General features: G+C 38.4%; 2 protein-coding genes across 7 annotated transcripts in view; one reads left to right on the forward strand and one right to left on the reverse strand.

Moving 5' to 3' along the window:
• DCAF17 (DDB1 and CUL4 associated factor 17) overlaps positions 1-2,095 on the reverse strand; it is a 60,827-nt gene extending 58,732 nt beyond the window's left edge. For all 3 annotated transcript variants that reach the window (XM_088021639.1, XM_028124813.2, XM_028124820.2), the window contains exons 1-2: positions 1,649-2,095; positions 1,135-1,238 (exon numbers count right to left, since the gene is read on the reverse strand). In XM_088021639.1, the coding sequence (XP_087877765.1) occupies positions 1,135-1,238; positions 1,649-1,774 (230 nt within the window). In that variant the 5' untranslated portion in view covers positions 1,775-2,095. The remainder of the gene's footprint in view (positions 1-1,134; positions 1,239-1,648) is intronic.
• Positions 2,096-2,258: 163 nt separating this feature from the next.
• METTL8 (methyltransferase 8, tRNA N3-cytidine) overlaps positions 2,259-21,951 on the forward strand; it is a 176,702-nt gene continuing 157,009 nt past the window's right edge. For all 4 annotated transcript variants that reach the window (XR_003612358.2, XM_088021640.1, XM_028123646.2 and 1 more), the window contains exons 1-2: positions 2,259-2,464; positions 6,086-6,153. Coding sequence is in view for 3 of the 4 variants with exons in the window: in XM_088021640.1 (XP_087877766.1) it covers positions 6,094-6,153 (60 nt within the window). In the remaining variant the exon portion in view is untranslated. The remainder of the gene's footprint in view (positions 2,465-6,085; positions 6,154-21,951) is intronic.

Below are 21,951 nucleotides of genomic sequence, written 5' to 3' on the forward strand. Positions count from 1 at the left end.
TGTTCTTGAATTATATCCCTTTATAATAAACTGGTAATTCTACTAAAAAGTCAATCACAAAAGACCACACACTATGTGATTCAATTTATATGAAATGTCCAGAACAGGTGCATCTATAGAGACAGAAAGTCTGTTGAAGATTGATGGGACTATAGCTAAAATGGAATAGGATTTCTTTTTGAGGTGATGCAAATGTTAACTGTAGTGATGGCTGCCTATATGAACCACAATGGTTCACCAAAATTCCTATCATTGAATATGAATTTCAATAAACTAAAAACCATTAAACTGTATACTTTAAATGGGTGAAATGTATAGTATGTGAATTATATCTTAATAAAGGTATTAAGAGAAAGAAAAAAAGTCTATTTTTTAGAGAAGCAAACTTAAGTATGGCATGGTGTTTCTAATATGCTTTAAAATACTTAGTCTATAAAAAGGTCAAGGAAAGGGGGACAATGGGATAGATAAGCAAACGCAGCAAAATCTGAATCACTTTTGAATCTAGTAATGAGTATATGGAGGTTCACTATACTACTCTCTTTGAAGCAAGTTTGAAATTTTTCTTTTAAAACAAACAAAAAAAATGCAAGTACTTCCAAAACAAAACAGAAATTCTCTAGGGGCGCCTGGGTGGCTCAGGTCATGATCCCAGGGTCCTGGGATTGAGCCATCGGGCATCGCATGGGGGTTCTCCGCTCAGCGGGGAGACTGCTTCTCCCTCTCCTCCCTGCTCGTGGTCTCTCTAGCTATCTCTGTGTCTCTCTCTCAAATAAATAAATAAACATCTTAAAAAAAAAAGAAATTATTCTGTAAAGCAGCATCTAATTATTAGATACCTGGCTCCCTTGACTCTGATATCTTCTAAGCGTAATAAGACACTCTTCCATACCCTGAGCAACCCATCATTTTGCCCGCACTATAAAGTAAATTGGTATTTGCAAAGATGAAATCTCTAACTTTGGATTTAACAAGATTTTAAAATTACAACCCATTTTATTACCTATACTTATTTTGGGCTCATTTTTCCATTCTCCTATTTCATTAAGCACTGATATAGCATGTGGTTCTATAAAAATTAGTTAAGATTAACAATGAGGTGAATTACAGCAAAAATGTTCATCAAAAAGATACCTGCTGACACAGCACCGATAATTGTCAAAATATATTCTTCCTCTCTCATAGGCTATAGGTGACTTGGAATGAGTTGTCCACACATTCTTAAATTTAGTACTTTCCTGAAAGACACAAGGAATTTTGGTTTAGGGAATAATTCATAAGTCTCTACCGTGCACCAATTTTAAGTGGGATAGTTAAATCTACAGTCAGTTTTCAAAGTAATTTCACGTACGCTATTTAAAACATTATGTTCCTACCTTCCTCACTCTGCGCTCACGTGTTAAGCCGGGTAACCAAATTTTAGGAAGATCGTTTGCAGGAAGACATAAGAAGCTTAAAACTAAAAGCATCTGGCGGTTCTATTAATAGCTATTTACTAATTCCCCAGGTTCAGGGCCTGGATTCCCTGCTCATCACATGTGATCTTCTTAAAAGGAGGCTCTAACACTTAAAAACTGCACCCCGGCAGGAGGCTTGGCCGCCAGTCGCCCCGCTGCCCTTGGCCCCATTCCCAGCCGCCGACGATCACCTGGCACACCAGCGCCCTCAGGATGCCCAGGTTCGTCCTCTGCACCACGCCTGCGTCCCGCGAGAAGAAGCCCAGCGCCCGGCGACTCAGCTGGCGGCACACGTTGGGTTTCCGAGTTGGGCCCATGGAGGCAAGGGCCGGGTGCGGGGTTGGCTGGGCTGAAGAGGGGAGCGCCCCTCGCTCCCGCGCAAGGCAGCAGCCGTTACCTCCGAACCTCCAGGCCCCAACTCCTTGAAGGACTCAGGAAAAGCTGACACCGGGAGCCGGGCAATGAGCGCACGGCCGTGGGGCGAGATAAGGCGGAATCGGCACCGCCTGAGCGCAGAGTGAAGGAAAAGACACCCCTTCGACCTGCCCCTCAAACACTCTGCAGCGCTGGTGCGGGTAGTGTGACGCCCCCGTAACGCGCGGCCTGCTGGAGCCGTTCCCTCAACGGGAAGTGTAGTTCCCAGAGCCCTTTGAGGGAGCCTGGCTAGTTCCCAGAACTACAGTTCCCATCAGGCGGCGGGAAGAGAGTCTTGAGCCGGCCCCGCCTCCAACCAGCCGTGGCCCCGCCCGACCTCGCCTCCTCCGGCCCGGCGGAGACTGCGCTGTGCAGCAGGCGGCCTTTTCCTGCTCTGCGCGCGGCGCGGGGCAGAGCACCCAGGCGCTGTGCTGCCGGCTCTTGGCGTTGGTTTACTGTGCGAACCGTGCAGCCCCGGTACGCTCACGCCCATCAGCTCCCGACTTTCGTTCTGGGAGGCGCTGACCGGGTGCCGAGAGGGCGCTGTGTGGAGTGCGACTCCCCCCCTCCCCAAAGCAGCATTCGTGCTAAAGGTACGCCCCGCGGCTTTCCCTTAAGTCGCACGTTGGACATTGTGGATGAGGTTGACGGTTAAACATTTTGGGTCTATAAACATTATGCTATTGTGGTGGTGGAAGATAAGTGGTGGAAGATGCTGGCATCCCCACCAAACTAGGGCTGAATTACTCCTCCAGAGCTCGCCCTTCTGTGGCCTGCGGGGACACAGGCTGTTTTTGCGATAATTGCTGCGTTTTCCTTCCTCTCGCCTTTTTTTTTTCCTTTTTTTGGTAATAAAATAGGAAATGTTTACATTCTTATCAGACTAAGGTATTCCACGTTGATTCCTTTAGCTAAGTAAAAGGTAACTTTGTCAACTACCCCTGCCTGTAGGATCAAAGTTCCCACTACACTACGTTTTCAGTAATCGTGCAGTAGGTGTGCCCCCTCGCTTTGCACGTCCCTTGAGAGTGGTGTCTTTGTATCTGCCACGTGAGCTCGGGCGTGCTACCTCTTGTTCCTATGTGGGCAAGGGAGTGATCGCCTCTGACTGACAGCAGAGTGCAATACTGGGTGAGTGCGTTGGGTCACAATTGAAGTGTTTAGTAAAAATTTGTCACATCTCTTTTTCACCCTGCTGAATTTCCTTCAGGGCCTGGGCTTTTGCTGATTTTTCATGACTTATTTACAGCATACTGTGGAGTGCTATGTGTATTTTTAGAGCGCGCTATAATAGTTAATTTGGTAATTCATGAATGCAGCTGTCACTGAGAAAACTGGGACCCAGAAAAGAGAACTGGATTTTCTTTGGATGAAATGAAATTCAAATCATTGCTGACTTAAATTCATCATCTCTCTTTTCTCATTCCTCTTCACCCTCACTTGTTTGTCTTCCTGTGGTGTTTATCTTACCACCAACTCACCCAGAAGTCATCCTGGATACCATCCTTTTCTCACCCACAACCAAGTCCTTTAGATTCTAACTCCTATCCATCTCCTTTTTGTATCACCTAAGTAATTTAGGGCCTCACCATTTTATCACATTATTATATTAAGTAGCCTCCTTCCTGCCTTGCTTAAGTACTTTCAATTCAACCCTCCATACGGCTGCTAGAGTGATTTTTCTAAAGCACGAATCTGTCATTTCCTTATTAAAATCTTTCAGTGGCTCCCAGTCACCCAGAACAGAATTTCTCAAGCCTGAGTAGATACCCAGGATTCTCTGTTGTTAACTTAAAATATTTTCAGTATGTTAAATATATGCAAATATAAAACTATATATAAACTCCTTATGTTGTATATCTTATACAACTATAACTCCCAGTTATAAGTTAAATGAAGCACAAATAAAACAAATAAATTCAAATGAATACTTATTCTTTACGAATGAGACTCTTTTTGCTGGACCTAATACACTCCAAAAGCAAATGTTCACCGTCCTCCATAGCATAATTTCCTTACAAAAGGCCTGTCCGTTTTGTACTTGTGTTGAGATTACTCAATGCCTTCATCTCTTTTCTTTATTTAAACCACTGCAAAGCTTTCCTTTGTTCAGTGTGTCGTGATTTCATTTGACCTTCACTTGTCAAACACCATCATTTACATAAAGTAGTTCCCATTTCTTTCTCATTAACCGGTGCCAATGACAAATGGTACCAGTTGTTTGCCAGTGCACTGCTAAACACAAACATGTGAACTGAAATCTTACGACAGTAATCAATAAAAAGGTGGCCATTCAGATGATCCAAAGTATCCTTTTAAAAAATGTTTTTGGTTTTGATTTTTATCAAGTTGAAAATAAAAGATTTCTCTAAGAGAAACATAGCCTTGGGGCTACGTCTACAAATCCCTCGGGGTCTGTGTAGGTTCCTTGTAAGACAAAATCTGAATCCCTTAATGTAGTGTACAGGGCACTGTTATCTGCATACTTACCCACACTTTCAGCCATATTTCTTTGTCCATCCTTAACATTTGCTATTGAGGTTCTGACATGTTGCTCACTTACTCAAGCCAATGTATCTTTGCGTCTCAAATTTTCTTTGGAGCTCCCTTTCTTTCCTTCTCTTATCTGTTTATTTCATGACTCATCCCAGGTATCGCAGTTCCACTCACACTTTTCCTGACCCCATCACTTTAATTTTAGTCTTGCCTCTTCTAACACGTTACTCTGCATACATTGGTTGCAGCACTATATTAGAATTGTTTGTCTGTGTTTCCAACATTTTGTTTTTATTCTTTTTTTTTGAGTAGGCTCTATTCCCAAAGTGGGGCTTGAACTCACAACCCCAAGATCAAGAGTTGCATGTTCTACCCACTGAGGCAGCCAGGTGCCCCCCACCATACTGTTTTTAGAGTAGTCCATTCATTCATTCAACATACATATGCCTTGACCACATTTTAGGCAGTATCCTAAGGATGCATATGTATGTTGAATAAATGGACTATTCTAAGGACAATATATAGAATCTATAATTGGCAACTAAAACCTTTAATGTACATGCAGATTTATTCTCCCTTTATTCTTTAAATCAGTAGGAAACCACAATGTTCATAAGAAGAAATAACCTTTTTTTAAAAAAAAAAGATTTTATTTATTTATTTAATTGACAGAGAGACAGCATGAGGGGGAACACAAGGAGGGGGCGTGGGAGAGGGAGAAGCAGGCTTCTGGCCCAGCAGGGAGCCTGATGCGGGACTTGATCCCAGGAACCCAGGATCATGACCTGAGCCGAAGGCAGTCGCTTAACCAACTGAGCCACCCAGGTGCCCCAAGAAGAAATAACTTTTTAAAAACTTAAATCCCCAACAGTTCTACCTTTAGAAGTAGATATTTTTTCCATTTGTTGAAGGTAAAATGGCATGCATAGATATCCCTAGCTTAGAATTTGAAAATAACTTTTCAATTTGGGACAAAAAACAAACATTGTTTTTTTGGTGTTTTTTTTTTTCAGTCTGTGCCTATGTGTTTACAGAATACTTAACCATTTTTACCATGATATTTTTAAAAATACGTTTTTTTAATTTTTTTTTTTTAAGTAATCTCTACTTTCACCTTGGGGCTCTAACTCATGATCCCAAGATCAAGATCATGTGCTCTACTGTCTGAGCCAGCCAGGTGCCCCTACCATGATATTTTAAAGACAAGAAGAGATGTGAATTCAGAAGTTAATAAAATGCTTTTTGTTCATATACTTTGTTTAAAGAAGCATAGTATAACGGAATAAAGCATTCAGGTTATTAAACTTGAACATTTGTTCAGAGACAAATTTGAACAAAAACCACAGGAAGTCATTCATTCAGCATGTAATTATTTTCATGTACTGCTGGGAACTATTTTTTTTTTTTTTTGGAGCTTGGACTTTTGAGCTGAGCCCTGAATGATGAGGATGGGTCAGTCTGCAAAGAACTGAGGTTAGAGTAGTCCAGGCAGCAAGATGCTTGAATGCAGGGTCTGCAAGGCAATAACAACCTTGTTTTTTTTCTAAAACTGTCAGGCCAATGTGGCTCTTTAGTGTGCATGAGAGAGATGAACCTGGAGAGGTAGGCTAGAGGGAATTTTGGATTTTATTCTGTTGTAATAGGAAGCCAAAGGAGGATTTGAAGGAGGAGAGTGACATGATCTAATTTGTGTTGTAATAAAATCTTTATATCTATAGTGTGGAGAATGTACTGTGGGGAGACAAGAATGGAAGCAAGGAGACAGGTGGCTGTTAAGTTGGTCCAGGTAAGAAATGATAGTGTTTGGACTGGAATGGTAGCAGGAGAAATGGAACGAAGTGAACAGATTCAAGATGTATTTTGGAAGTAGAGTTGATAAGACTTCTAATGTAGTGGATATTAACAGTGAAGAAAAGATTCAAGTGAAATGATGTTAAGCAGAACCACAAATAAGCATTCCTAAATTCCCCAGAACAAATGGAAAACAGGGAACTACTTATGATTCGATGTCTATGAAGCAATACCTACATTTTATTAAATGTACACATCAGCTTTTTAGACATTAATGCTAAGGAATGTTAGGATCTGTTCTGTGGTTAGGACATGTGGAAAGAGGGAAATAAAATCAGATCCCAGAGGGTCAGGAGTCAGAGCATGTGGGACCATGGTAATTTGATGGAAAAATCATTAGTGATAGGACATTCCCTTTAAGAACAAGAGTGAAATAGACCATTTAGCAGGTAATTGGTGTAGTTTAGAGGTGAGAATCACATTTGGAAATTTATTTTTAAATTGTTTAGGCTTTTGACCATATGTTTGATTCTTATGTTTCCTTTTCTTTGTATATTTTCATATTTGTTTGAACATGAAGTACATTCATGCATATATAAAATCCAGAAAGATTTAGGTTTAGAGGTTGATAGTAAAGTTTGTAAACCATTCTTATTTTTAAATTATTATTTAAAAACATGTATAGATAATATAGCATAATATATAATAATAATTATAAAATGAATACCCATATATTTATCATCAATTAATAAAAAAGACCCGGAACATTACCTACAACTTTGACATCTCCTCTGCGCCTCTCCTGGTTCCCAGATCCCTCTTTCCTCTTTAAAATAAAATATTGTTAAGTTTTGAGTGTTATTGAACATCATATAAATTGAATCATTCTATATATATGTACTCTTCTACAACTTGCCTATTTTTTCTTCAATGTTTCATTAATACTTGACAGAGTACCTATAGTTCATTTCATTTATTTTTACTGCTATATAGTATTTCATTGTATGAATTTACTATAATTTATCCATTTTCTATTGGCTGGGCTTTTGTTTCTTTCAAGTTTTTTATTCCTAGAAAGGTATTGCTATGGACATCCTTAAACCTGTCTCCTGGTATACATGTTAAAGAGTGTATTTCTTTTCTATTGCTGTGTAACAAATTACCACAAACTTAGCAGCTTAAACAAACACCCATTTATTACCCCTAATTTTTTTTCTACACGAATAACCACTTGTCCCAAAACCATTTTTGAAGGGCCCTCATTTCCTCTGTAAACTGTATATCAAGTTTACATTCATAGTTGGGTCTGTTTCTAGGCCCTGTTTTCTGTTCTATTGTTCTATTTCTGTTCCTAGGCTAATACCTAACCACTTTTGTAGTAAGGCTTGAGAGCTGGTAGGGCAACTCTTCTACCTTATTCCTTTTTCTCAGGAGTATCTTTTTTTTGCCATTTGCATTTTCATATACCTTTTTAAATCAGCTTCAGTTCCACAAAAAAACCTTATTGGAATTTTGATTGGTATAGCATTCAATCTGTATATCAACTTGAAGAGAACTAATATCTTTACCATATCAAATTATCCTACTTGTGAAGACCATATGTCTCTCCATTTATTTAGATCTGTAGTGTCTTTCAATGAAGTTCTTTAATTTTTTTCTTAAAGGATTTGCATATTTCAAACTTCCTAAATACATTATATTTTTGGTCAGTGTTATAAATGGTAAATTTTTAAATTAGATTTTCTAACTATATTTTTGCTAGTACATAAAAATGCAAATTTTCTTTTTGTATATTGGTCTTTTATTTAGCAACCTTGCCAGACTTTATCTTTAGTAGTAATAATTGTCATTTGTATAAAAAAAAAAGTCATTCATAAGGTTTGGGGGATTTTTCTATGTAGATAATCATGTCCTCAGGAAACTGTGACAGTTTTATTGCTTCCTTCTCAAATATTACCATTTATTACACTTTTCTTACTGTGCTGGCCAGAACCTCTAATGCATTGCTGAATAAAACCAGTGATAATGGACATTCTTGTTTTATTCATGTTTATAAACAGAATACTTCTAATATTTCGCCATTAGGATAACATTGTAAGTTTTTGGTAACTACCCTTTATCAGATTAATGAAATTCTCTTCCATTCCATATGTCCTAAAAGTCCTGTATATTTGATTGTTAATCATGAATGGGTGTTGAATTTAATCAACTACTTTCTCCGTATCTGCTGAGATAATAATATAATTTTTTTCCTTTAATCTGATAATGTGGTGAATTGCCTAAATATATTTTCTAATGTTAAAACGAGGTTGAGTTTCTTTCGATAAGTTTTTGTGATACATTTTTTATACATTGTGGGATTTGGGCAGCTGGTCACTTCAGTTCTCACTCAACTTTCTGGACCTTTGCTAGCTTTTGGTCTCCAAGAATTTTTCTTTCTGTTTGGCTTAGTGATGTATTTTAACAAGATACATTTTTTTTAGGGACACCTGGGTGGCTCAGTCGGTTAAGCGTCTGCCTTCAGCTCTGGTCGTGATCCCAGGGTCCTGGGATCAAGCCCCGTGGGGCTCCTTGCTCAGCAGGGAGTCTGCTTCTCCCTTTGCCTTCCGCTCCCCCTGCTTGTGCTCTCTCTCTCTCTCTGACAAATAAATAAAATCTTAAAAAAAAAGATTTTTTTAAAATGTATTTATTCTGCCTTTGGGAGTATTTTATAACAGAAAGGTTTTTGGGATATCAGTTCACCAAGTACCAGAACTAGAATTCCACATCAATATTTTTAGTGTAAAAGCTTCCATTAATGTAAGATATGATCAGTACCACCATTTCTGTCTTCTCTTCTTGTCTGTCTGCATAACCATCCCCCTTCCAGCTGGAAACAAGGAAGCAGTGTTGTGTAGTAGAAAAAGCATCATACCAAGAGTCAAAAGGCACAAGTTGTAGTGCCAGCCCCACCACTTAGTGAGATCTTAACCAGGCTACTTGTTCTCTCTGAGTTTCATTCAACCATCCGCTAAGAGGAAATACTCGGGATTGAAGTGAGAATTACATAAGTTTATAAATGTGAACATATTGTCGGGGAAAGGATGAGAAGCAAGGATGTTGAGTACATTCTCTGTTAGGGAAATGTAACTGAAACGGAGTTTAGGGAAGGAAGAGGGTTGATTTGGTAGCACAGAGGATTTTTTTTAGGGTGGTCAAACTATTTCATGGTTTTGGAATGGTGGATATATGACACTGCATTTGTTAAAATCCATAGAACTCTGCAGCACAAAGTAAATCTTGACATAGGCAACATTTTAAAAATAAATAAGGGGAAATAGGGTTCAGGATGGAAGGCAGACTGATAAAAAAAAAATCTAACTACATTACAAATCTATGCAGTAACCTCACTGAAAGGGGCCAAGGAAAATGTGCTGACCTAAGTAACTTTGAAAATAAGACTAAAACTAAAGGCAATAGGAACTGTACATAAGTACTGTACTCTAGTTGATAAAGTATGAACTCTAGCTTGCTATAGATAGAGATGGATACATATAGAAACATTATAAAGACATGTGTTTATACAAGGTTTAGCATACCCACATATATCTCCTTCTTTTATCAGTTGAGAGTGCCTATAAATAGTCTAGTAGCAAGGAGCGCACCCAGTACCCAGTCTATTCCCCAATAAAAGGAACAAACACTCTTTAGAGAAATAGCTGATTCTAGGACTGGATCAAGGAATATGCAACATGAGCCTGCAATATCTTGTAGTACCAGAAAGTAAGGAAGTGCTCAAAAACAAAAACACAATGATGGGAGTATGTCAAAAGGATACAGGAACTAACTATAGAAAGAAACTATAGAAGAAGGAGCTCTTCATGGCCAAAACAGGAAGAGTTTGAGCAATAAATAAAGTAATACTTGGTTATAATCCACAGTTTAAAATAAATTTGAGTCCATACTGCTAGAAACAAATGATTGAATAAGTGGGGGAGAAGAGACAAATCTCCCACACAAAAGAATTCCAAATCATTTATGTATATACTCTGCCCTTAAAGAGGTGGAGCATAGCTCCCTACTCCCTAAGTGTGGGCTGCATGTAGTGACTTCCTTCTAAAGAATACGCTGTGGAAAGAGGGGCGGGAATAACTTAACAGTGGAGAAACTTGTCAATCACCACCTCAGCCAGGTGATCAAGATTAACATCAACCCATGATAAGTCATGTTCATATGATGAATACCCTTGATATGATGTGATAAGAATGGCACTTTACTTCTGTGGGGTTTTTTTCCCTAAAATCCAAACCCCAATCTAATCATAAGAAAAATATCTCAAAAATATTTATTGAGGGGCATTCTACAAGATACCTGACCAGTACTCCTCAAAATTGTCAAGGTCTTCAAAAACAAAGAAACTCTGAGAAACTATTAGAGCCGAAGAGGAGCCTAGGGAGACCTAATCACTAAATATAATGTGGTGCCCTGGATGGAATTCTATGAGAAAAAAACACATCGGATGAAAACAAAGGGAATTTGAATAAAGTATGGACTTAGGTTTATAATAATGTAGTAGTATTGCCTTATTGTAACAAATTACTATGCTGATAATTTAAGATTTTAATAATATGGTAGAAAGTATGTTAGAGGGGTGCCTGGTCATGATCTCAGGGGTGGTGAGATCGAGCCCCGCAATGGGCTGCACGCTGGGTGTGGAGCCTGCTTAAGATTCTCTCTCCCTCTCCCCTACCCCCAGTTGTGCACGCATGCTTTCTCTCTCTCGAAAGAAGGGAAGAAAGAAAGAAAAAGAAAGAAAGAAAAAGAAAAAGAGGAAAAAAAGAAAGAAAGAAAGAAAAATGAAACTATGTTAGAATACAGGAGATCTCTATACCATCTGCAACTTTTCTGTAAATCTAAAACTGTTCTAAAAGTAAGAGTTTGCTTTAAAAAGGCAATAGGAATATGGTAGACACCACTGTATAGAGGCAGCGTGGCTTTAGTGATTATGATGAACTGAGTTATCAGCCTGCCTGGCTTCAGATCTCAGCCTTACAATATACTAGCTGTGCCAGCCTAGGTATGCTAAGTAACTAGAATTACTTTAACTTCTCTGTGCCTCATTTACTTATCTGTTAAATGGGTCCTTGGGAGGACCAAATGAGTTTTCATATGTAAAGCACTTAAAGTAATTCCTGGCATATAGCAAATACTATAGAAATGTTGGATTCTATTTATCATTACCACTTTGTTTTGATCTTTAGTTTGGGTAGCTCTGTGTTTATAGCTGAATTATACCATATCTCTCTTCTTCAGCATACTGATTTTTAGCTTGGCACTCCAACAGTACTGTATCCATAATGCTTTTTTCATAAGGGGGAAATTATTAAGATTGTAAAGATTCAAGAGAAAGCAGGGCCAGAACTGGCAGATTGCCACCCCCCAGTTTCATGCTGTATAAAGAGTATTGACCGAGTGATTGCAGAAGCTACAAAGCCTGGCGGGATCTACTTTTTATAGGCATAGACACGCCACATACAGAAATTCTGAAGTTAACTTTATTTGGTTTTCAGTAGATTTCTTATTAAAATGTCTACTCTCCTTATTAAATGGATGTTCTTTTAGGACAAAGTACTGCCTACGGTACAAATCCCTCAGATTTAGGGGTCAGCATCTAAAATTTTTGTGACATTTGAAACAAAATGGAATGTATTAGAAAAACGCGTGTTTTAGGCCTTTTACTTCTCTGCCTGAAATATATACCAGCTCTAATAAGAAACTCCTTATATATCAGCAGCTCGGGTGTAATAGTATACTGAGTAGAACAAAGAATTTGGAGTCAGGAAGCCTGCTTGGAATATGGGGTCTTGTAGCTGTGTGAACAAGGCAACTCATGTAACCCCTTAAACCTCATGTCCCACGTCGGTAAAATGGTGTTGACAAAAATTCTTGTCCTGCCTTCCTCCCTTACTTACAGGACTGTTGTAAGGATTAGGTGTGAAAATGAACATGAGAGCTTTTTGTAAACTATAAAACCTATACAAATATTATTGTTATCTTTCGACCAGAGTAAGACTCTAATGAAGCTTTTTAGTCAGATTAGGTGTTGGAGACCTTTACTTATTTAATTATGTACTAAGATGAAATCACTTGAATTTAACATGCCTTTGATGGTATATTTTCTCACAGCACTTTAGTTTTTATGATGTTTTTCTTTGGTGTAACAAAGGAAGGCATTGTTTTTATCTGGAATTGTTTCCTTCAGGTGGCAGTTTGAGGAAATAGTTTCCAAACTCTTCACTGAAATTAGCTGTATAGAGAACACAAAACTGTGTCCATGTGATTTGTTGTCTCCTTAGGACACAGACCGTCTTGTCCTGGAGTGAAGCTGACCAGCAGAGGGTGCACGAGCTTTCCCAGGAGCTGGCCTCAAAGACTAGGCTGGGCAGACCTGACTGGTGTCATCTGCGTTTGCTGCCTGATGATTAACAAGTACTATAAATGAAAAGGTTGTGGCACACCAAAAACAGTTACCAAATGGAAAGAGAGAGCAGCCGTAATGTCAGATAACAATGTGGTACTTACCCGCCATAGCTGGTGAACAGGAAGTTTCTAGGTAACTGGAATTTGGTATTCTAGCATGAGTTATTTGTTTTCTATGTCCTGCTACTCTTTGCCTTTTCCAATAACTGCTTTCCCTTTCGGGGTTCCTTGCCCCCACCTGAGCATCTGCAGGCCTTACGTGGTCTAACAAATTGGAGTTTTTTAAAACTAGTCTTTCTCTGAACTTCTTTGGCCCTAGGGTATTTGGGTCCTGGATCCAAATGGCCACAGCACCCTGTCTGGGTCCCCTTACCAGGTTCTCACAGATTCCATGGCATCTTTTCCTCCAGGTAAATGAATGATCTCTAGAAAAAAAACTGACACTTTTCGAGTGTTGCTATCACTACTGCCCATACCATCTTTTTTTTCCTTCCTTTCAAGCATGAATCCTCCACCCATAGATTATGTAGAGTTTATATACTTAGGGATTATAAAAAATTTTTGTTTCCTGAGTATAAACGTTATTTGAGTTTACTTACAAAGAAAAAGAAAAATATTTTGAGACGTATTAAGAAAAAAATAGAAGGATCTCCTTGAGTCTTTCAGAGAAAACTAAATTCTTCCAGACTTTTTCTATGCATATGTATATTTGCTGTTACATATATTTATTTAAAAATGAGATCTTATATAAGTACTATCCTCTACCTGATTTTTCCCCACCTAATAAATAATTGACATCTTTCTGTATCAATAAGTTTAGGTTTGGTTTTTAAGATTTTATTTATTTATTTGACAGAGAGAGACACAGCGAGAGAGGGAACACAAGCAAGAGAAGTGGGAGAGGGAGAAGCAGGTTTCCCACTGAGCAGGGAGCCCGATGCGGGGCTCGATCCCAGGACCCTGGGATCATGACCTGAGCCGAAGGCAGACGCTTAACCACTGAGCCACCCAGGTGCCCCAATAAATTTAGGTTTTTAAGCAACATTTTAATATATATAATTACTATATATATATTTAAATATATAGGATCGGGCCCTGCAGTCCATTGTGGGGCTCGATCTCACCACCCTGAGATCATGACTAGGCACCCCTCTAACATAGTTTCTAACATAATAAAATCTTACATTATCATGGTAATTTGTTATAAATAATAAGACAGGACTACTACATTATTATAAACCTAAGTCCATCCTTAATTTAAATTCCCTTTGTTTTCATTAGATGTGTTTTTCTCTCAGAGATGTGTATATATATATATATTATGGATAACACAGTAATTTAGTTTTTTTAGTCAGTTTTCTAAAGATGAGTATTTAGATGGTTTACAGTTTTTCAGGATAATGTACAACAATGCTGTAACATATCCTTATATCCTTCTGATTATATTCTTAGGATATATTTCTAGAAATTGAATTTTCCACCAAATTTGTTCTTTAAGAATTTGCATAGATAATGGGGCACCTGGATGGCTTAGTTGGTTAAGTGTCCGATTCTTGATTTTGGCTCAGGTCATGAACTCAGGGTTGTGAGATTGAGCCCCACATGGGGCTCTGTGCTGGGCGTGGAGCCTGCTTAAGATTTTCTCTCTCCCCCTGCCCCCTTACCTTCTTAAAAAAAAAGAATTTTCATAGGTATTGCCTTTCCTCAGGAAAGGTCTCTCAGTGCAGTCTCCCCTGACAGTGTGTGAGGATGCTTGTTTTTGCACATCACTGGTCAGATTTCACTTTGCCAAAATAAGTCAGATACTTAAGTAAGCCATCATACTCTTTTTTAAAAGAATCCGTGGACTTTCCATTCTCCATGTCACCCCAGAAAATTAATCTAAGGCAGTGGTTTTCCAACTTTTTGGTCTCTGGACCCCTTGACACTGAAAAATTATACCCTCAAGAGCTTTTGTTTATATGGATTATAGTTATCAATATTTATGGTATTTGAAATTAAACCTAAGAAAAAATGTAAATATTAAGTCATTTAAAAATAACAATAACAAATCCATTGCATATTATCATGAATACCATTTTTATTAAAAATATTTTCCAAAAGAAAGAAAATAAATGAGAAGAGTGGCATAGTTTTACATTTTTGCAAATCTCCTTAATATTTGGCCTAAGAGAAGATGACTAGATTCTTTTTCTTTTTTTTAAGTATATTTAACATACAATGTTATATTAGTTTCAGATGTACCACATATTGACTTAACAATTTTACACATTACTCAGTGCTCACTGTGGTAAGTGTAGTCACCGTGTGTCACCATGCAATGTTATTATGATATTATTGACTATATTTCTTATGCTGTACTTTTTGTCTCTGTGACTTATTTTATGACTGGAAGTTTGCACCTCTTAATCCTCCTACCTCTTTCACTGGATTCTTACGTTTGCTTCTGCATTGGGTCTGTTATGATATGTTGTTCTGGTTTATATATATGAAGATAATTTGATCTCACACAGAAATGTAAGTAGTTAGGGGCGCCTAGCTGGCTTAATTGGTTAAGCGTCTGCCTCAGTCAGTTAAGTGTCTGCCTTCGGCTCAGGTCATGATCCCAGAGTCCTGGGATCGAATCCCTCATCGCGCTCCCTGCTCAGCGGGGAATCTGCTTCTCCCTCTCCCACTCCCCCCGCTCATGCCCTTTCGCTCTCACTTCCTCTCAAATAAATAAGAACTTTAAAAAATAAAATTAAAAAAAAAGAAACATTAGTAGTTAGAAAGAGGAGGAGTACTTTAAGAGTCTCTTAGGATGAATGAGAATATTCTTTGATACTATACCAAATTCCAATAGGTGCTAGTTTCTTAAAGGTTAATTGCAATATAATCTTTGAAACCATGTCGGTGAACTTTTCATACTCTGTTACATTAAAATCCATTGGCTGTCTTGCACTTTGAATAGATCTTTTACCCAAGCATGATTTTGTGGTTATCATGTGTGTCATCTGGAAAATACTGGTTCACTGTGCAGGTCTTCCAAATGTTGACACATTTTATTATGCCATATCAAAAATACCTTATTCTCATCGGAACAGTGTTCAAGTATCAGAAAGCTGTTAAGCTTACCATGGTAGGCACAAGTTTTCTAGAATTCTAATTTTTTGCTTAAAAGCTTGAATTTTATTAAGGGCAACAAATGGTGTCAGTTGTTTTCCTGACAGGCTTACTTTGTTTTTGAGAAAATGCCAAAGTAAAAATGGTGTTCCATGAAAACAATTTTTATTGCTTCGTCAAGGATATGCTTAAGTAAAACTGGCCTTTTTTCCCCCCTCTTGTCTTTTCATGGTTGGTGACAAAAATAGCCACCTGCAGTACAGTATGGTACAACTGCCTTGATTCAGACGAAGATGCCTTCAGTTCTCTCCAGCATTGCCTGTGCACCCTCAGTGCAACTGCCACCACTATAAAAAAAAGACAAATAATATTTTGACATTTAATTATGAAAATAAATCTGACCTTTTGCAGACTCCCTTAAAGTGTTTTGGGCCCCTAGGGATCCCTGGAACACACTCTGAGAACCTCTAAGGTAATCATAGGAACCCATTCTCTTACCAGAGACTGAAGTAGGGATAGTTTGTGACCTCCAGTTCTGGCCAGTGAAATCTGAGAGTAAACATGTTGAGGAGCTTGTGAAAAAATTTCCCTGTTGCTAAAAAGAGACATAAGAAAGAAATGGTCCTTTTCTCCCTCTGGATGTTACCATGTTAGTTGTGATACCTGGAACTGCTGCAGCCATTTTGTAACTGGCAAAGGGAACCAGCCTTGGGATGAAGGTGATGCTGTGAAGTGTAGGATGGAGAGATGGCAGGAACCTGGTCCTTGGTGACACTGTAGAACCAAAGATGAAACCATATCTAGAACTTGCCCAACCTCTGAACTTCCAGTTATGAGAGATACTATTCTCTTATTATTTAAGCCAGTTTGGATAGGATCTTCTGTTGTTTGCAGTTGAAAGCATCCCCAAAAGACATTTTTTATTAGTGTGATGAATATTTTTAAGTGTCTGGTGGCCATTTGCATTTCTTTTGTGGATGTTTGTTGATGGCATTGGCACATTTTGTACTGAGGTCATTTCTAAGTATTTTCTAAACATTCCTTGGTGTTTTTGAAGCATTCCTTATATATCAGTAATACATTGTAGTGTTTTGCAAGTATCTCCACCAGTCTTTTATAGTGTATCTTCCCATACATTTCTTAAGCAATCTATTAGTCTTTTTCTTTCCTTTTTTACTTTATACCTTTAGTATCATGTTCAAAAGAGTGTTTTCTACCCCACTTTTTAGTGAGTATTCACTTATATATTTTTAGGCCTGTTATGGAGTATTTTTTACATTAAAAACTTTAACTTATCTGGAATTTATTTTGGTGTTAGGTATAACATAGGCATATAAGTTTATTCTTTCCAAATAGGTAGCCCTTTCTTTTTCTTTTCTTTTTCTTTTTTTTTTTTTTTAAGTAATCTCTATCCCCAACATGGGGCTCAAACCTACAACCCCATGCTCCACCAACTGAGCCAGCCAGGTGCCTCTTTCTTCCTTGCTTGCTTGCTTGCTTGCTTCCTTCCTTTCTTCCTTTTTTGAATAAGTTCTACACGTAAGATGGGGCTCAAACCCACAACCCCAAGATCTGGAGTCACGTGCTTCCCCAACTGAGCCAGCCAGGCTCCCTGGTAGCCCATACACTTTTTTGAATAGTCCCAGTTTTAACCTACTGATTTGAAATACTAGCTTTATTACAAATGGAATTCTAACATACATTTTAACTACTTTCTGGACTATCCTGTTTCACTGCTTTGACTGTATATTCTGGCACTATAGACATGGCTAAGATATACTTGCTTTATAATGTACTATAATGTCTGGAAGGGTAAGCTCTTCCCTACCCCCCCTTAACCCAATCCTACCACAAGTAACATCACTGTTTCCCTTCCAGTATTTTCCTGGCACTTCCTGCATGTTTATCCTTCTAGATGAACTTTTAAATTATTTGTTCAAGTTCCTCAAAAACATTTTTGGAATTTTGAGTGGGATTTCTTTATAATTTTATGGACGATTTTGGTGAGAATTTGCATTTTTACAATATAGAATCTTCAGCTTCAGAAACCCATGTACTGTCTTCCTATTTATTAAAATTATCTTCCATGCCCCTCTATAGAGTTGTATAGCTTTCTTCATATTAGTCCTGTATATATATGGTTAAGTTTAGTCCTAGGTATTTCATATTTTTGTTGCAATCATAAGAGGAATCTTTTCCCCTGCATATTTTCTGTTTTTGCTATTGATATTTTTTTTAAAAACTTCTAAAAAATTCAGCTCGTATTTCCAGATAGTTTTGGCTTCTTAAAAAAGAATAAGCACAAAGGATACTATCATTTGTGGTAGTACAGTGTGTACTGTGTGAACTTGATTTATGAGGTATGACTGTTTTGGGCTGTTTAAAGAAACAGAACATACCAGAAACTATATCTCAATGAATATGATCTTTCCAAGCTGGTTATGTTCGGAGTCCATACATTTATGGCAAAAAGAACAACAACTTACTCTAAAAAAAAAAAAAAGGTTATTATCCTAAAGCAAAGGTTTTGCCACCACTGAGGATATGAAAAAGAATCAGTAAGCCCCGGGGCTCCTGGGTGGCTCAGTCCGTTAAGCGTCTGCCTTCGGCTTAGGTCATGATTCCGGGGTCCTGGGATCGAGCCCCGCATCGGGCTCCCTGCTCCGCGGGGAGTCTGCTCCTCTCTGCCCTTCTCCCTCTGTGTGTGCTCTCTCTCTAGTTCTCACTCTCTCTCAAATAAGTAAATAAAATCTTAAAAAAAAAAAAGAATTAATAAGCCCCAGTCAGAGAAAGACAGTTATCATATGGTTCCACTCATATGAGGAATATAAGAAACAGCACAGAGGACCCTAGGGGAATGGAGGGAAAACTGAATGGGAAGTCATCAGAGAGGGAGACAAACCAGAAGAGACTCTTAATCATAGGAAACAAACTGAGGGTTGCTGGAGGGGTGGGGGGTGCAGGGATGCGGTACCTGGGTGATGGGCATTAAGGAGGAGGGCATGTGAGGTGATGAGCGTTGGGTGTTACATGCAGCTGATGAAATGCTGAACTCTACCTCTGAAACTAATGATGTACTATATGTTGGCTAATGGAGTTTAAATTTTAAAAAAATAAAAATTAAGAAAAATCAATAAGCCTGCTATGAGGACATTATCTGAAAACGGAATTTCAAATTATTATTGTAATAAATAGTAATCTCTCAAAGTGACTTACTTGAAGGGTCAACACTTATTTTGATGCACAGGTCTACTTTTTAGTTAAACAGCATCACTTTGTAGACACACCTTATGTTACCAGGTGGCAAAGAAATGGCTGACAGGTTTTATGTGGCTTTGTTGTTGTTGTTTTAAAAGACTCATCATTTAATCATACTGTTTTTATATTAAATAAGATTCAAGTTGCCCCAGGCAGTATAGATTGGCAGTATTTTCAACTGTTGGGAAAATGGAATTTGCCAGTTTTCTAAGATCATTTAAAATAAACAGACAGGGCACCTGGGTGGCTCAGTTGGTTAAGCGACTGCCTTCGGCTCAGGTCATGATCCTGGAGTCCCGGGGTCGAGTCCTGCATGGGGGGGGGGGTGTCCCTGCTCAGCAGGGAGTCTGCTTCTCCCTCTGACCCTTCCCCCTCTCATGTGCTTTCTCTCTCTCTCTCTCATTCTCGCTCTCTCAAATTTATTTATTTATTCAAATAAATAAAATCTTTAAAATAAAATAAAATAAAATAAACAAATTTCTTTTCATCCTCATGGATTTAAAAACCATGTGTGGGCTAACCTTGTATCTTAAAATGTTTCTATAGAAAATGTGGTGCTGAGCTCTTAATAATTGAGTTACAGATGACCTTAGAAATAAGACCTTTTTATAGGTTGAAGATTACTAAGGTTTCTCTACATGATGTGATCCTTGGAGGTTAAGAATATAATATTCTCTTGTGATACCTGGCTGGTTCAGTCAGTAGAGCATGCAACTCTTGATCTCAGGGTTGTGAGTTCAAGCCCCATGTTAGGTGTAGAGATTACTTAAAAATAAGGTCTTTTAAAAAAATATATATATATATATAATATTCTCAATTATTTTTAAGCAACTTGCTGGGGCATTATTCATGGGCTTTAGAAAATCATTCTTAAATTTATTGTGTTTTTAGTTTATATAATTTTTTGGAATAAGGTTTATTATATGTTTGGGTAAGGAATGTTTGTATTCTTTATTTGTTTGGGTGAAGAGTCCGGCTCCAGGTCAGAATCCTATGTGTGTTGCTTCAGGCCTGGCCACAGGCAATTACAAGGCTTTTCCTGGAAGGCCTCATAGGAAGAAGCTGCCATTTGCACAGCCAGCGCATTGCAGTTTTCTGGAGGGATTGCTGTCAAGGCTCCCCTGGGCAGTCATGCTCAGTAAGGAGGACTGCTGCTGAGATACTTTCTCCACTTTGGCTTAGTACCATTCCACTCCTTGCTCTTCTTCCCTCACCTCCAACCCCCTTCTGCCCATGGATCCATAGAAAGGCAGGAGACGGTTTCCCCCATCAGTGCTGCATCTACGTGATCCTCACCCAGGGCTGTTCCACAGGGAAAAATGGAACACTCAGAGCTGGTGCTTCTCTTTGCCTCTTGCTTGCACTGTTGCAGTAAGTAAAAGGCTTGACTGTTACTTTCAGTTTGGCTTGTTGTCCTAATTCACTGCCTCGAAACCTCATTGCTCAATAGTGGGAGGTGGGAATTTTTTGTGTGATATATTTTTTTCCTTTTCAAGCTTTAAGGGGTGCCATTTAGAAATGTTTCTGGAATTCTCTGAATAATAACTTGACTTTACATTTGTGAAGTACTATGTAGTTTATAATGTTCTGTGCAAGAACTTTGTAACTTAAGAATTATCTCCATTTTACAAATGAGCCAATAGGTTCAGGCAAAGTGAGTGACTTTTTAAAAGGCATTTTAATAGAAGGTTGGACCAGGACTTGAACTTGAGGCTTATTATATTCTTGATTCAGCACTTTCTACTGTACTTCCCCACTTCACTGGTAAATTAGTCTTTTACCTTCTTGGGAAGTTGGGACTACTTTAAGGCTGTTTAAACTAAGCAGCACAGTGGAAGGCTTGATGCTGTGGTATTCATGAAACCCTGTGGAAGTTATAAGAAGAACCAGACTAACGATAACAACAGTAATGTCAGCTAAGGTTCATTGAGCATTTGCCATGTACCCAGCACTATGTTACATATGTATGTTACATAGATCACCTTCTCTGACCTTTCTAAATCTTAAAATAATCTTATTAGCCACAATTTAAAGAAATTGAGATTAACAAAGTTAAATATCATATCAGAGGTTGTATGGTATCAAGTCACAGAGCCTGGATTCAACTTAGTCCAAACCCTTTGTCTCTTCACCTGAAATTGCTTTCCAGGAAGACTTGAAGTGATTCTGCCCTACTTTGGGCTATATTAGCTATTAAGGAGAAATAAGAGGAGAATTCTCTGGAACAGAATCTCCTAATATAGTATTTTTCAATATTGAAAAATGTATAAACCTTCATTTAAAGGAAAAAAAATTCTCAGACCCCTGGGTTGACTTAAATTGACTTGTTACACAAATCTACGTATAAGCTCCTTGTGCACAGAGCTCTTGTTCAACTATAAAATCAAAATAAGTACAAATATAGGGATGCCTGGGGGGCTCATTTGGTTAAGTGGCTGCCTTCGCCTCAGGTCTTGATCTCAGGGTCCTGGAATCGAGCCCCGCATCAGGCTCCTTGCTCAGCGGGGAGTCTGCTGCTTCCTCTCCCACTGCCTTCTGCTCCTCCTGCTTGTGCTCTCTCGCTCTCTCTCTGACAAATAAATAAATAAAATCTTTTTAAAAAGGTACAAATATAATCACAAAGCCAATAAAATTCAAATTAACAGCATAACGTGACTGCTGATGTGTTACCAATACACAGTTGCAGCTCTCATTATTAACAAGGTACTGACCTCCACCACACAGGTTCTTTTGACTTTAGCCCATCTTTACTGTTGTGTGCTGTGTGTCTTCTCAGTTCCCCCACTTTTCTCAGTTCGAAATACTGCAGAATCTTTTACAGTACACTCAGATGCATCGTTTCCATATTATGTATCTGTGCTGCTTGTTGCCAACAAGATCATAAATGCAAACATAGGCACTGAAATCAAGTAGCAGTGATACATTTGCACCTTTTGATTTTATTTTTAGATCATTATCGTAATAAAAACACAAT

Source organism: Eumetopias jubatus, unplaced genomic scaffold (assembly GCF_037043125.1).
Source record: "Eumetopias jubatus isolate StellerSeaLion01/CBP00866 unplaced genomic scaffold, mEumJub1_p1.0 scaffold_3, whole genome shotgun sequence".
Classification (NCBI taxonomy): domain Eukaryota; kingdom Metazoa; phylum Chordata; class Mammalia; order Carnivora; family Otariidae; genus Eumetopias; species Eumetopias jubatus.